A 12,665-nucleotide genomic window follows, 5' to 3' on the forward strand; every position below is an offset into this window, starting at 1 on the left:
CAAGGAAAGGCAGGAGTGGGGACTTACGCCAGAGCATCTCAGCCAGGTGGAAACTCCCCCCAGAGGAAAAGGGCAGAGGTAACCCAGCCAGAAAAAGGCCTGGAAGATGTCACCCATTCATTACCCACTCGCAGCAACACCTGAGCAAATCCATGGAAGGAAAACTGCTCTCCCAGGGCACAGGCACCGGGTGCGCCCCCTCCACACGGAGGACAGCAGGACACCACTCCTGGCGGCACCCAGGGAGGCTCACCTTTCCGAAGAACCCGCTTTTTGGCACGAATGTCTGTTTCCAGCTCTGCTGCTCTGATGTAAATCCTAACAGACTGTGGGAGGTGACGGACAGCTTGGGCCACCACAGCCTTGGCAGTGTCCCCAGGTTGCAACCTGGCTGCTTCCAACCAGACATCTTCACTCTGTGGACAAACAGAAAGCACGTGCCAGCTGGAAGCCCCAATGGAGAGGCAGCCCCTGGAACACGCACACAGCCTCAGGACCTGGCGGCTGGCTCCTCAGACCACACCCATCCCCCATCCACCTGGGCTTTTAAACAAATGTTGTTATTGATTTTTAGAGAGTGAGAAGGGAGCAGGAGAGAGAAACAGACATTAACAAGAGAAAAACATCAACATGGATTGAATGTCTCCTGCACCCCCACTGGGGATCAAGCCCACCCACACGTGTGCCGATCGGAAACTGAACCAGCGACCCCTTGGTGTGGGAGTCTACACTCAACCACTGAGTCACGCCGGCCCAGTCCCCCTGGTTTTATAAACAAACAAAAGGCCATCGCTCGGCCTCAAAGGTAGCTGTACCACAGACCTCTCGTACCGCCAAGGCTTGCAACCATGGCTGTCTGTGGCACACCTGTTGCCATGGGGAAAGGGCCACACCCGTTGAGAGCACAGCAGAGGAGCGAGCCCAGGTGAGCATGCACAAGCCCTCTCAGGCCAAAGGCACCGCAGGCTGCCCAATAGGGCAGTCACTTAGAGCAGCACTCACCAACCTTTCGGACCTCACGGACCACCAGTGCCCTGCGGACCACCGGTCGGAAACTGCTGATTTAGAGGGTCTCACTTGACTTTTTTTTTTTTTTAAATATATTTTATTGATTTTTTACAGAGAGGAAGGGAGAGAGATAGTTAGAAACATCGATGAGAGAGAAACATCGATCAGCTGCCTCCTGCACACCTCCCACTGGGGATGTGCCCGCAACTCAGGTACACGCCCTTGACCGGAATCGAACCTGGGACCCTTCAGTCTGCAGGCCGACGCTCTATCCACTGAGCCAAACCGGTTTCGGCCTCACTTGACTTTTTAAAGCTTATTTAACCACTCCACCTCCAAAATGGTGGCATATTCTCCTAAGATTCGCATTTATCTTTAGCATTTTCAGATGACCAACCTCACTCTTTCCAGCTAAGGTTATCCTGCCATTAAACTGTGCATGGTACTGAGGGTCCCTCCTGGCCCCACACACGTCTCACCTTGGGGCACATCTCCGTCCCCTTCATGATAAGGTTTCGAGCGACTTGCAGCTTCCCGGTGACTTCTTCCAGGCGGGCAGATGCAATCCAAGCTGGTGGATGGTGCGGGTTTGTCTCCCGAACAGACTTGAGGAGCAGTCGTGCCTTTTTGATGTCACTACGAGGGTGAGGAGGCAGAGGTCAGGCCACCATGCACTGAGGTGTCCCAAGCCCAGGGAGGGCACCAGTATAGACAGGCACTCCTGTGAGCGCGGAAACTGGGTGAGACCCAGCTCACCCCGGCCAGCACCCGCAGCCTGCTCAGCAGCCATGCAGACAGGCACCGAGCACATGTGTCCAATGAAGGGAGACAGATGGATTTAATGGAAACAAACAACGCCACCACATACTTCTGAGACCACCCACATCCTATTTGGCTGCATATTTTTCAAAGAAAATCCAAACATTCTAGGCAACCTGGGTCCCCCCCCCCGACCCTCTCCCCCTTCCTCAGAGCACTCACTTGATGTCCCCTCCATGGGTCGGGATCATGGAATTTAAATCTGTCAGATAGCCTTTGGGGTCGACTACAGTCTGCCCACTCACAGAGTCAGACACCTGCAAAACAAGCCAGGCCACTCTGGTCAGAGGGGCCCTGGAACCCCTCCCACCCTGCCTGCCAGTGGGTATGAAAACTTTAGAAGCAGGAAAACACCTCATGTAAACAACAGCTTGTGATGATGAGAAACATATTTCACCTATACAGAACAAAAATTTCTATTAAAAAATAAAACCATAAAAGTCCAAGCAGAGCCCTGGACTGTGTGACTCAGCGGTCGAAGTGTTCAATTCTGATGAAGGCCGTGCTTGGGTTGCAGGTTCACTCCCCACCCCTGGTTGGAATGCATGTAGGAAGCAACCAATAGATGTGCCTCTCTCTACATCAATGTTTCTCTCTCTCTCCACGCCCCCCTTCCTCCCTCCCTTCTAAAAGCAATGGAAAAAATATATCCTCATGTGAGGATTTAAAAAAAAAAGAAAGGTCCAAGAATGAGTGAAACCCAAGAATCAGAAAATTAAAAACTGATTATTTCAACTAATTATATTTAAATCTGCACAATTATATTACCCTACTCTTCTCTCTAGCTTTGAGTGTTAAAATTGCCATAAAGCCCTAACCGGTTTGGCTCAATGGATAGAGCATCGGCCTGCAGACTGAAGAAGAGTCCTGGGTTCGATTCCGGTCAAGGGCACACATCCAGGTTGCAGACTCAATCCCCAGTAGGGGGTGTGCAGGAGGCAGCCAATCAATGATTCTCTCTCATCGTTGATGTTTCAATCTCTCACTCCCTCTCCCTTCCTCTAAAATCAATAAAAAAAATAAATAAACAAAATAAAATTGCCATAAAAACTACAAAACCCAAGTAAAAAATGGGCAAAGGATCCTAGCCGATGCAGCAAGACCACAAAAGGACAAAGGGGCGCGGCTGGGAGGAAGGAACACACTTTCCCTGCTCACAGGACTTGACTATATTTATGCAGAAAGTTCAAAAGAACCATAAAAAACAACCCAGCCCTGGCCGGTTTGGCTCAGTGGATAGAGCGTCGGCCTGGGGACTGAAGGGTCCGGGTTTGATTCCGGTCAGGGCACATGCACAGGTTGCGGGCTCCATCCCCAGTAGCGGGTGTGCAGGAGGCAGCTGATCAATGGTTCTCTCTCATCATTGGTGTTTCTATCGCTATCCCTCCCCCTTCCTCTCTGAAATCAATGAAATATATTAAAACAAACCAACAAAAACCCGAATAAATAATTACAGAAAGGTGGAGGGTGCAAGGCTCATGTGCAGAAGCCAACTGCTTTCCTAGGTGCCTTCAACCAACAGACTGGATCTGAACTTAAAAACTCTATCCCATTCTTATAACAGCACCCAGGACGCGAAACACTAATGTGTATGTAATCTAACAAACACATACAAGACCTCTGTGAGGAAACTACAAAACTCTGATGAACGAAACCAAAAAAGTTGGTCAATGGAGAGAGATATTCCATGTACACGGGCAGGAAGAATTAATATTGTCAGGATGTCAGTTCATCCCAACTTGATCTGCAGATTCAACACAATCAAATCAGAATTATGGCATGTTATTTTGCGGGTACTGACAGACTGATTCTAAAGTTTCTATGGAGGGAGGGCCATAAAATCTAACCGAGGATAGCCAACACAGTCCTGAAAGAACAGAAACACAGCCTGGCTGGTGTGGCTCAGTGGTTGAGTGTTGACTTATGAACCAGGAGGTCATGGTTCAGTTCCCGGTCAGGGCACATCCCTGGGTTGTGGGCTCAGTCCCCAGTGGGGGGTGATGCAAGAGACAGCCGATTGATGATTCTCTCTCATCGTGGATGTTTCTCTCTCTCACTCCCTTCCTCTCTGAAATCAGTAAAATTAAAATTAAAAAAAAAACAACAAAAAACGAACAGAAACACAGATTGTCACAATGCATGACAGGGACTGTGCCCTGGACAGGAATCGGGAGCCGTGGGAGGCGCTCACACCCTCGCTGGTGGCGAAAGCCCCACAGGAAGAGTCGTGACAGCAGAGGCGCTCTGCTCGGCCCTCCTTCACTCACTCTTCCCTCCCTGGAAAGGGGCTTCCTGCTGCTGCTTGCGGGGTGCCTGAAAGGTCTCCCCACGGCTTCGCGTAGTAGACTGCAATCCTTTCGTTTGCCCAAATAGGTCCTTTTGGTGACAGAATACATGGAGGAAACTTAAGTGCCTGTTCTAAGGAGAGAAGTCAATCTGAAAAGGCTACACACTGTGTGATCCAACTGTGTAACATCTGAACAAGCGAGGCTCAGGAGGCAGTTAACGGATCAGAGGTTGGGGGGAAGGAGGGGTGAATGAGTGGAGCACAAAAAATTCTTAGGGCAGTGAGACTAGTCTGACACTAAATCCAGAGAATGTATAACGCCAAGAGGGAACCCCAATGTAAACCATGGATTTGGATGATGATGTGTAAATACAGATTCATCACCTGTAACAAATGTACCACCTGGTGGGGAAGTTGACATGAGAGAGTCTGTGTGGGAGATCTCTGTACTTTCTTTCTCAATTTTGCTATATATCTAAAACTGCTCCTTAAGAAAAAAGTCCTAAAAAAATGAGCAAAGAACTTGATTAGACATTTCTCCAGGAAAATATATAAATGGCCAATAAGCACATGAAAGGACGCTCAACATCACTAAATGAGGGGAATGCAAAAACCACTCCACACCCAGGAAGAAGCTGTCACTGAACAAGGAAAGCAGCCCGTCAGGCTCGGGTTGAAGAAGAGCCCAGACTGCGGCGAAGCCAGGGCGCCCACAGGCCCTGGGCTGCAGGACCGGAGCACCATGGGCCACAAGCACAGCATGCAGCTGTCCGCGGGCGGAGGGACTAGCCCTGAGCATGCAGGGGCCCTGCTGGGGATGCAGACAGAAGGCTTTCAGCAGACAGAAAGGCTGCGGAGCTAGCTTACGGGGTGGAATGTCCATTGTTATTTATGGCTCAAGAGGCAAAAGGAAAGACTAGAGTAATAAAAAATAATCATCAATTTGTGAGTGACGAAAGACAAAGGAGATCACTACTGCTTGTCAATAATATTTTTATGTGCTTTTGATTTTTGTGAAGCTAAAAAATAAAAATAGCCCAGCTGGCGTACCTCAGTGGTTGAGCATCGACCTATGAACCAGGAGGTCAGGGTTCAATTCCCGGTCAGGGCACACGCCCAGGTTGCAGACGCGATCCCCAATGTGGGGTGTGCAGGAGGCAGCAAACAATGATTTTCTCTTGTATCATTGATGTTTCTATCTCTCTCTCCCTCTCCCTCTCTCTCTAAAATCAATAAAAATATATTCAAAAATAAAAATAAAAAATGCAAACAGCCCTGGCCAATGTGGCTCAACTGGTTGAGCGCCCTCCTGTGCACCACAACGATATCACAGTTCGATCCCAGCCAAGGCACATGCCAGGACGGTGGGCTCCATCCCGGTCAAGGCACGTATAGGAGGCAGCCAATCCACGATCCTCTCTCACATCTATGTTTCTCTCTCCTCTCCCTTCCTCTCTCTCTGGAAAATCAATAAAAACATATTTTAAAAAGTCATAATAAATGGAAACATAAATGCTGTTAAGGATGTGGAGAAACCAAACCCTCTTTGCAGTGGGCGTCTAAATGGTGCAGCCGCTGGGGGCGACAATATGGGCTCCTCAGAAAACTAGAGACAGAACCACCAGACATCCAGCAACTCCACTTCTACATTTATACCCAAAAGAGCTGAAAGCAGGGACTCAAATAGCTACTGGTGCACCAAGGCTCACAGCAGTACTAGCCACAACAGTCAAAAGGTAGTAACCGGTCTTTATAAAATCTCTGCTCACCATCAAAAGTTCAACACATACAACTTTCAACAATAAAGATAACTTTTTAAAATCTAAAAAAAGTTCAACAAGTGCTGTGAAAGATCAATTAAAACATAAGCGCTTCCACTGCATCCAAGGGCAGTGACTGGAGAGTTCACTACATCACTTTCACTATGTCTACGTATAGGAAGTTGTTCCTTTAAAGCATTTACCAGGAAGCTTCAGTGCCCCCGCCACCCCCGCCCCGGTTCTCTGGCATCTCGGGGGAGGGGAGGGTTGCAGCCATGTCTGTGTGCGTGCAAATCTCTCCAATACAGGTCAGAATCACACTGCTCTGCCATCGCTGTCATGTGCGCGAGTCTCCCCCATCTGTTGGTGCTCTTGACTTGATAGTGCTTTCCACTGTGCACAAGGTGCCCACTATACGCACTCACACTGGAGAGCATCGCCCTTCCTGGTTCCTGCTGTGCGTGTCCTAATTAGAACGGGCTTCCCACTTCGCCTGGGTCTTCCTTCCAGAGCAACGAATGGAGTGCCAGCCTCCTAAGGGCTATGATTATCGAGGGTGAGGGAGAAAAGACGTGCACTGAAATTCAGGTAAAGAGGGGTGGGCATAAGCCTCACTGAGAGTCCGCATGCCAGGGCTGCCCGGTTGCTGGCACTGATCACATCCCCGCAGGTGGAGCGCCCACCAGCCGGAATGCAGAACCCTGCCCCTCTGTAAGGGGACAGGACGGCAGCACCGCAGCTCTGCTCATCTGTGACAAAGCACTTCAAAAAATGAACTTTTGCCGAAACCGGTTTGGCTCAGTGGATAGAGCGTCGGCCTGCGGACTGAAAGGTCCCAGGTTCGATTCCGGTCAAGGGCATGTACCTGGGTTGCGGGCATATCCCCAGTAGGAGATGTGCAGGAGGCAGCTGATCGATGTTTCTCTCTCATCGATGTTTCTAACTCTCTATCTCTCTCCCTTCCTCTCTGTAAGAAATCAATAAAATATATTTAAAAAAAAAATAAAAATGAACTTTTTACAAGGATGTATTAGTTTTATAACCAGGAAACAAACATTTTAAAATACTATCTGTAGAAAATGTTACAGGACATGAACTCTCACCTGGCTCAGCCTCATGTCCATCAGCGTGTTCCTTGCTTGGCCAATCTTCCTCATGTCTAGCTCACCTGTGCCAGGTGTCATCAATCCAGGTGTCATTCCACCTGGGTATGGAGTGTTCAGTCCACCAGGATAGGGTGTGTTAAGACCTCCAAATTGCTGGAGAGAGAAGGGGTAAGATGCTGCAGTCCCTCAGGACGTATGCAGTTGTCCAGACAGACTTGGCGGCAGTGCAGCCTGGACTGCAGAAGCACCAGGTCCAACACACCCCGTGCCCACCACACTGTCTGTGCCCAGAGGAAATGAGGCCCGGCCCCCTTCTATGGGCACGCTCACAGTTTGCCGGGGGTCCACGGAGGTATGGTTCTCTCCAGTCTGCAAATGTTTGGCGAAGAAGCTGTCGGGAACAGGGGTCAGTTTCTCGTAGCGTGGGTTCCGCTGGCGTTTGTTCCTGGCGTCACCAACCTCAGGGATGCTCAGCCACTCTTCCTCTGTGACTTCTGCCAACTTCCTCTGAAAACATCCGGCCCCCAAAACATTAATTCTCTGGCAGAATTTCACACTGCCCAAGGACAACTATCCTCCCTCCAGACCAGCATGCTTAGAAAGGACCTGGATGCAGAAATGGTTGTCTGCTCATCTAGAAAAGTCAATGTGCTGATCTGCTCCACTTCACTCAACGCAAACTGTTCTGTCAAAGCCCAGAGGACACAGCTCAGAAATGGATAAACAGAGTTAACCTTACAAGAAAATACCCACCTCTGTCCCTCCTTCTTTGGCGGGGGGAAGAGAGACTTTTGGCACACAGACAGATAATTAAACAGACTAAAGCAGGGCCTTTTTCTACCCCGAGTGAAAGGATGAGCACAGTTAGGGACGTCTCAGCAGCTCCACCCCGGAGCAGGCTGGCTCTCTGAAGGCAGCTTGGGTGCCTTCCCTCTCTTACTTTGAGATCTGAGAACTGTTGTTGGATTTTGGGGCGTTCCATTCGGTACTTTTCAATTTCTTCTTTCTCCCTTTGCTCCCTAGGAAGCAAAATGTATGCATGCATTAGAAATGCTGGGCATCTGAAACAAAGTCACTTTATTACACTTCTCAATTAGGCCACCAAATATAACTCAAGTATCTACCAAATGAAAACATGCAGAAATTCACCAAATAAAAACAAGCTGCCTTACTCTGACATAAATACTTGCATTTGAACATAAGTATGTTTGCTTTAAAATTCTACAAAATAGCAAAGGCAGGGCCATCCTATGAATGCCAGCTGCCCCTCCACTTCTCTTTCTGATGTAAACAAACAGTGAGCCCTTGCCAGGTGCCCTGCTCCAACCAGGTTCAGGGAGGGAGAGTTCTCCTGCTGAACTGAGTCCTGGTCTAGACACTGGGAAGAAACCTGAGGTTATATTTGAACACAGAGTAACAGGCACTGTAACAAAGTATCAGCTAAGCTCAGCAAACAGGACTTGACCAGAACCAAGCAGCTAAAACTCTAACACTGCCCAGCTGGCGCGCTCAGTGGTTGAACATCGATCTGTAAACCAGGTCACGGTTCGATTCCTGGTCAGATCACATGCCCAAGTTGCAGACTTGATCCCCAGTAGAAGGCATGCAGGAGGCAGCTGATCAGTGATTCTCTCATCATTGATATTTCTCTTTCTCCCTTTCCCTTCCTCTCTGAAATCAATAAAGATATATTTTAAAAAAATAAAATAAAACTTCCTAACACTGAGATTCACACTTCCCTCTACAAGTAAGAGAAAGGTATCTGTAGGCAGGAATCTGAATGGACCATGACAGACGATGTGTTTGGAAAAGAGAAACCCTTCTCCAGGAGCTGAAAAGTCAGTCACCACAGCCCTGACACAAAGGTGCGCCTATCAGGTGTTCTGGCCAAAGACGCTGCACCTGCGTCAGTCAGGCCTCGGCTCCAGTGTCCGCTCCCCAGGAACAGAGAGCAGGACAAGTTAAAGGACAGGCACTTCTACAAAGGACTGATCTCTTCAGAAAGCCAATGTCACGAAAAGGTTCAAAGGCAAAGGCAGGGGAAACGTAGGAGACAGGACACGGGGAGTGGTTGGTTTGGGAGAAAAGCAGCTCTGCCATGTCTGGGGGACAAGCAGGGAATACAGACATGGCCCAGATCAGGTAACAGAATCGGGTTCACGCTGCTGAGTGGGACAAAGGTGCTGGTCAGTGTGGGAGACAGACTGCTCAATGCTGAGGGTGAACCGACCCTGAGGGACCCAACAAAGACCACCTGCAGGTGTGGAGAAGCGAATGTGCAAACTGGGACCAGTGTTGGGACTCCGCAGGGGCAGGCATGTTTGCCGCACTATTCTACTTGTTTGAAGTTTTCATAATGAAGTTCTGAAAAGCCAACCACTTAATACGATTTTCCACAGGTATCCATGACAGATTTTTAATGAATGACTTCCAAAAAGTTGGAATCAAAGCTTCTTTAGTATGCAAATCATGTACACTTAACTACCATACTTGTGCACAAGCATAAAAACACTCCCGTCAAGTCCTGGCAGTTAGAGTGCCAGCCCTCAGACCAAAAGATCTGGGGTTCGATTCCCAGTCAAGGGCACTTACCTGGGTTGCAATTCCATCCCCAGCCTCCTCTGGGGAGGGCAACCACTCAGTGTATCTTTCTCACATCAGTGTTTCTCTCCCCGTGCCCCCCCCCACCATTCCACTCTCTAAAAAAATCAATGGAAAAAATATCCTCGAGCAGATTAAAAATGGTGGCAGAGTAAGAGGATGCTGCACGGACACACTCCCAGGACAAAACTGGAATTGCAACTATTTAACAGAAAACCTTCGGGAATAATCACTGGAAGACTTGCAGGAGAGAGCCCTGATAATCGAAGACGGAAAAAGCGGAGACCGAATGGAGACTGGCAGGAGGGGCGGAGGCGTGAAAGGGCTGGCCAGATGCCCACAGTCAGCAAGTTCAGGAGAGAGATCTCAGCTGTGAGGGGTTTCCACTGAGAACTCTGGGGTCTAATCCCCAAGCTGGGCCCCCCAGCAGAGAGCACCACAACTAAAAAGGGTACCCACATACCATCTGGCTGTGAAAAGCAGTGGGGGTGCCATCAGCCAGGGAGAGATGGCTGGAAATTCAGACCCCCTCTTAAAGGGCAATATACAAAATTCCCTGTGCAGCCACTCACCTTGTGCTCTGCCAGACAGAGGGCCGAGTGGGCTGCAGCTGTGCGAGCAGAAGTCAGGGTTGGGGGCTCTAGGGTTAGAGCTCAGAAGGCAGACACCCTGGTTTCCTGTGCTGAGTCATTCCCTCGCTCTACAGACGTCATCTTTCTCATTCAGACAATTACTATCTAGGCAGTTTTGCCTGGGGGAAGACAGCTGACCCACCCAATTGGGAAACCCCTTGCCCCACGGTGAGGAGTTCCTAAGGCCCATTAGGAGACTGAGAATAATTAGCCTCCTGGCAGAAGCAATCACTCCGCCCTGCTGGGAAAAATTCTTGCCATACCTGTGGACGATTGCCTGAGGATATTCAAGGCTAAATCCAATCAGTCTGCAAACAGAGGCAGTCTCTGGAGGCTTTGAGTCTTTGCCTGATCTAATTAGTCAGAGTGTTTGACATTGCCCTGCACTAGAGATCGAAAGGCCTAGCAGATCTACCTAATACGTAGTCACAAACCCAAAACAGGTACCCAAAATGAGGAGACAAAGAAACAACCCCTAAATGAAAGAACAAGAGAATTCTCCAGAAGAGATACATGAAACGAAGATAAGAAATTTATCTGAAACAAAGTTCAGAATAACAATGATAAAGATGCTCAACAGCATGAGAAAAGATATAGTAATTATGAAAACAGAAATAAAGAATGACCCAGCACAGAAAAAGAACACATTGGAAGCAATATACAGCAGAGTAGGGGAAGCTGAGGATCGAATCAGTGAATTAGAAGACAAGGTTGAAAAAATCACTCAATCAGAGAACCAAAAAGAAAAAAACAATTAAAAAACAAGAGGACAGCTTAAGGGAGCTGTGGGGCAATATGAAACATAAACAATATTCACATAGCAGGTGTGCCAGAAGGGCAGAAAGGGAGAAAGAGATAGAGAATGTATTGAAGAAATAATGGCAGAAAACTTCCCTAACTGGGTAAAGGAAAAAGTCACACAAGTTCAGGAGGCACAGAGTCCCAAGCAAGAAGAACCCAAACAGGGCCAAGCCCAGACATATTGTAATTAGAATGCCAAAATTAAAGACAGAGAGAATCTTAAAAGCAGAAAGAAAATAAACTGTTATCTACAAAGGAGCTCCCATAAGGCTGACACCCAATTTCTCATCAGAAACTCTACAGGCCAGGAGGGAATGGGATGAAGTACTCAAGGTAACAAAAAGCAAGGATCTGAAACCAACATTACTATATCCAGGAAAGCTATCTTTCAAAACCGATGGTTCAATAAAGAGCTTCCCAGACCAAAAAAAAAAAAAAGGCTAAAGGAGTTTATCACAACCATGCCAGCATTACAAGAAATGCTAAAGGGACTGCTGTAATGAGAAGAAAGAGAGAGAGAAACCTAGGCATACAGAATTAAAATGGTAATAAATAAGTACCTATTAATAATAACCTTAAATATAAATGGATTAAATACTCCAATCAAAAGGCATAGGGTAGCTGAATGGATACAAAAACATGACCCAATTATATGATGTCTACCAGAGACCCACCTCAGAACAAAAGACTCACACAGGATGAGAGTGAAGGGATGGAAAAAAATTTCCATGCAAATTGAAACGAAAAAAACTGGAGTTGCAAGACTCATATCTGACAAAATAGACTTCAAAACGAAGGCCATCGAAAGAGACAACAAAGGTCACTACATAATACTAAAGGGATAGATCCAACAAGAGGATATAACCCTGGTAAACATATGCACCCAATATAGGAGCACCTAAATATATTTTAAAAACACCTAGAGGACTTTAAGTGCACATGGGTCATTCACAAAGATAGACCACATGTTAGGACACAAAACAAGTCTCTACAAGTTCAAGAAGACTGAATTCATATCAAGCATCTTCTCAGATCACAGTGGAATGAAATTACAAATCAACTACAGTAAAAAACACCTAAAAACATTCAAACACATGGAGGCTAAATAGCATGTTATTAAGCAATGAATGGGTTACCAACAAGGTCAAGAAAGAAATCAAAAACTTCCTGGAAACAAATGAAAATGAACACACAACAAACCAAAATCTCTGGGACACAGCAAAAGCAGTCCTGAGAGGGAAGTTCATAGAACTACAGGCCTACCTCAAAAAACAAGAAAAATCAACAACAAACTATTTAACCTTAAAACTTAAAGAACTAGCCGAAACCGGTTTGGCTGGGTGGATAGAGCGTCGGCCTGTGGACTGAGGGGTCCCGGGTTCGATTCCGGTCGGGGGCATGTGCCTGGGTTGCGGGCATATCCCCAGTGGGAGATGTGCAGGGGGCAGCTGGTCGATGTTTCTCTCTCATCGATGTTTCTGACTATCTCTCACCCTTCCTCTCTGTGAAAAATCAATAAAATATATTTTTTAAAAAAACACACACACAAAAAAAAAACTTAAAGAACTAGAAAGAGAACAAGAAAAGCCCAGAGTAAGTAGAAGGAAGGAAATAATAAAGATCAGAGCAGAAATAAATGACAGAGACTAAA

The 12,665-nt window shown here is 47.4% G+C and overlaps 2 protein-coding genes across 2 annotated transcripts in view; both read right to left on the bottom strand.

Moving 5' to 3' along the window:
* The window catches only part of LOC308523402 (dnaJ homolog subfamily C member 5), a 290,237-nt gene that overhangs the window by 192,969 nt on the left and 84,603 nt on the right, over positions 1–12,665 (bottom strand). The window lies entirely within an intron of this gene.
* PRPF6 (pre-mRNA processing factor 6) overlaps positions 1–12,665 on the bottom strand; it is a 48,317-nt gene that overhangs the window by 17,106 nt on the left and 18,546 nt on the right. Inside the window, exons 4-9 of the mRNA XM_081097346.1 lie at positions 7,921–7,999; positions 7,311–7,487; positions 6,978–7,133; positions 1,990–2,084; positions 1,488–1,644; positions 254–416 (exon numbers count right to left, since the gene is read on the bottom strand). Coding sequence (XP_080953472.1) covers positions 254–416; positions 1,488–1,644; positions 1,990–2,084; positions 6,978–7,133; positions 7,311–7,487; positions 7,921–7,999 — 827 coding nt within the window. The remainder of the gene's footprint in view (positions 1–253; positions 417–1,487; positions 1,645–1,989; positions 2,085–6,977; positions 7,134–7,310; positions 7,488–7,920; positions 8,000–12,665) is intronic.

Source organism: Myotis nattereri (assembly GCF_964212035.1).
Source record: "Myotis nattereri genome assembly, chromosome: 8".
Lineage (NCBI taxonomy): Eukaryota > Metazoa > Chordata > Mammalia > Chiroptera > Vespertilionidae > Myotis > Myotis nattereri.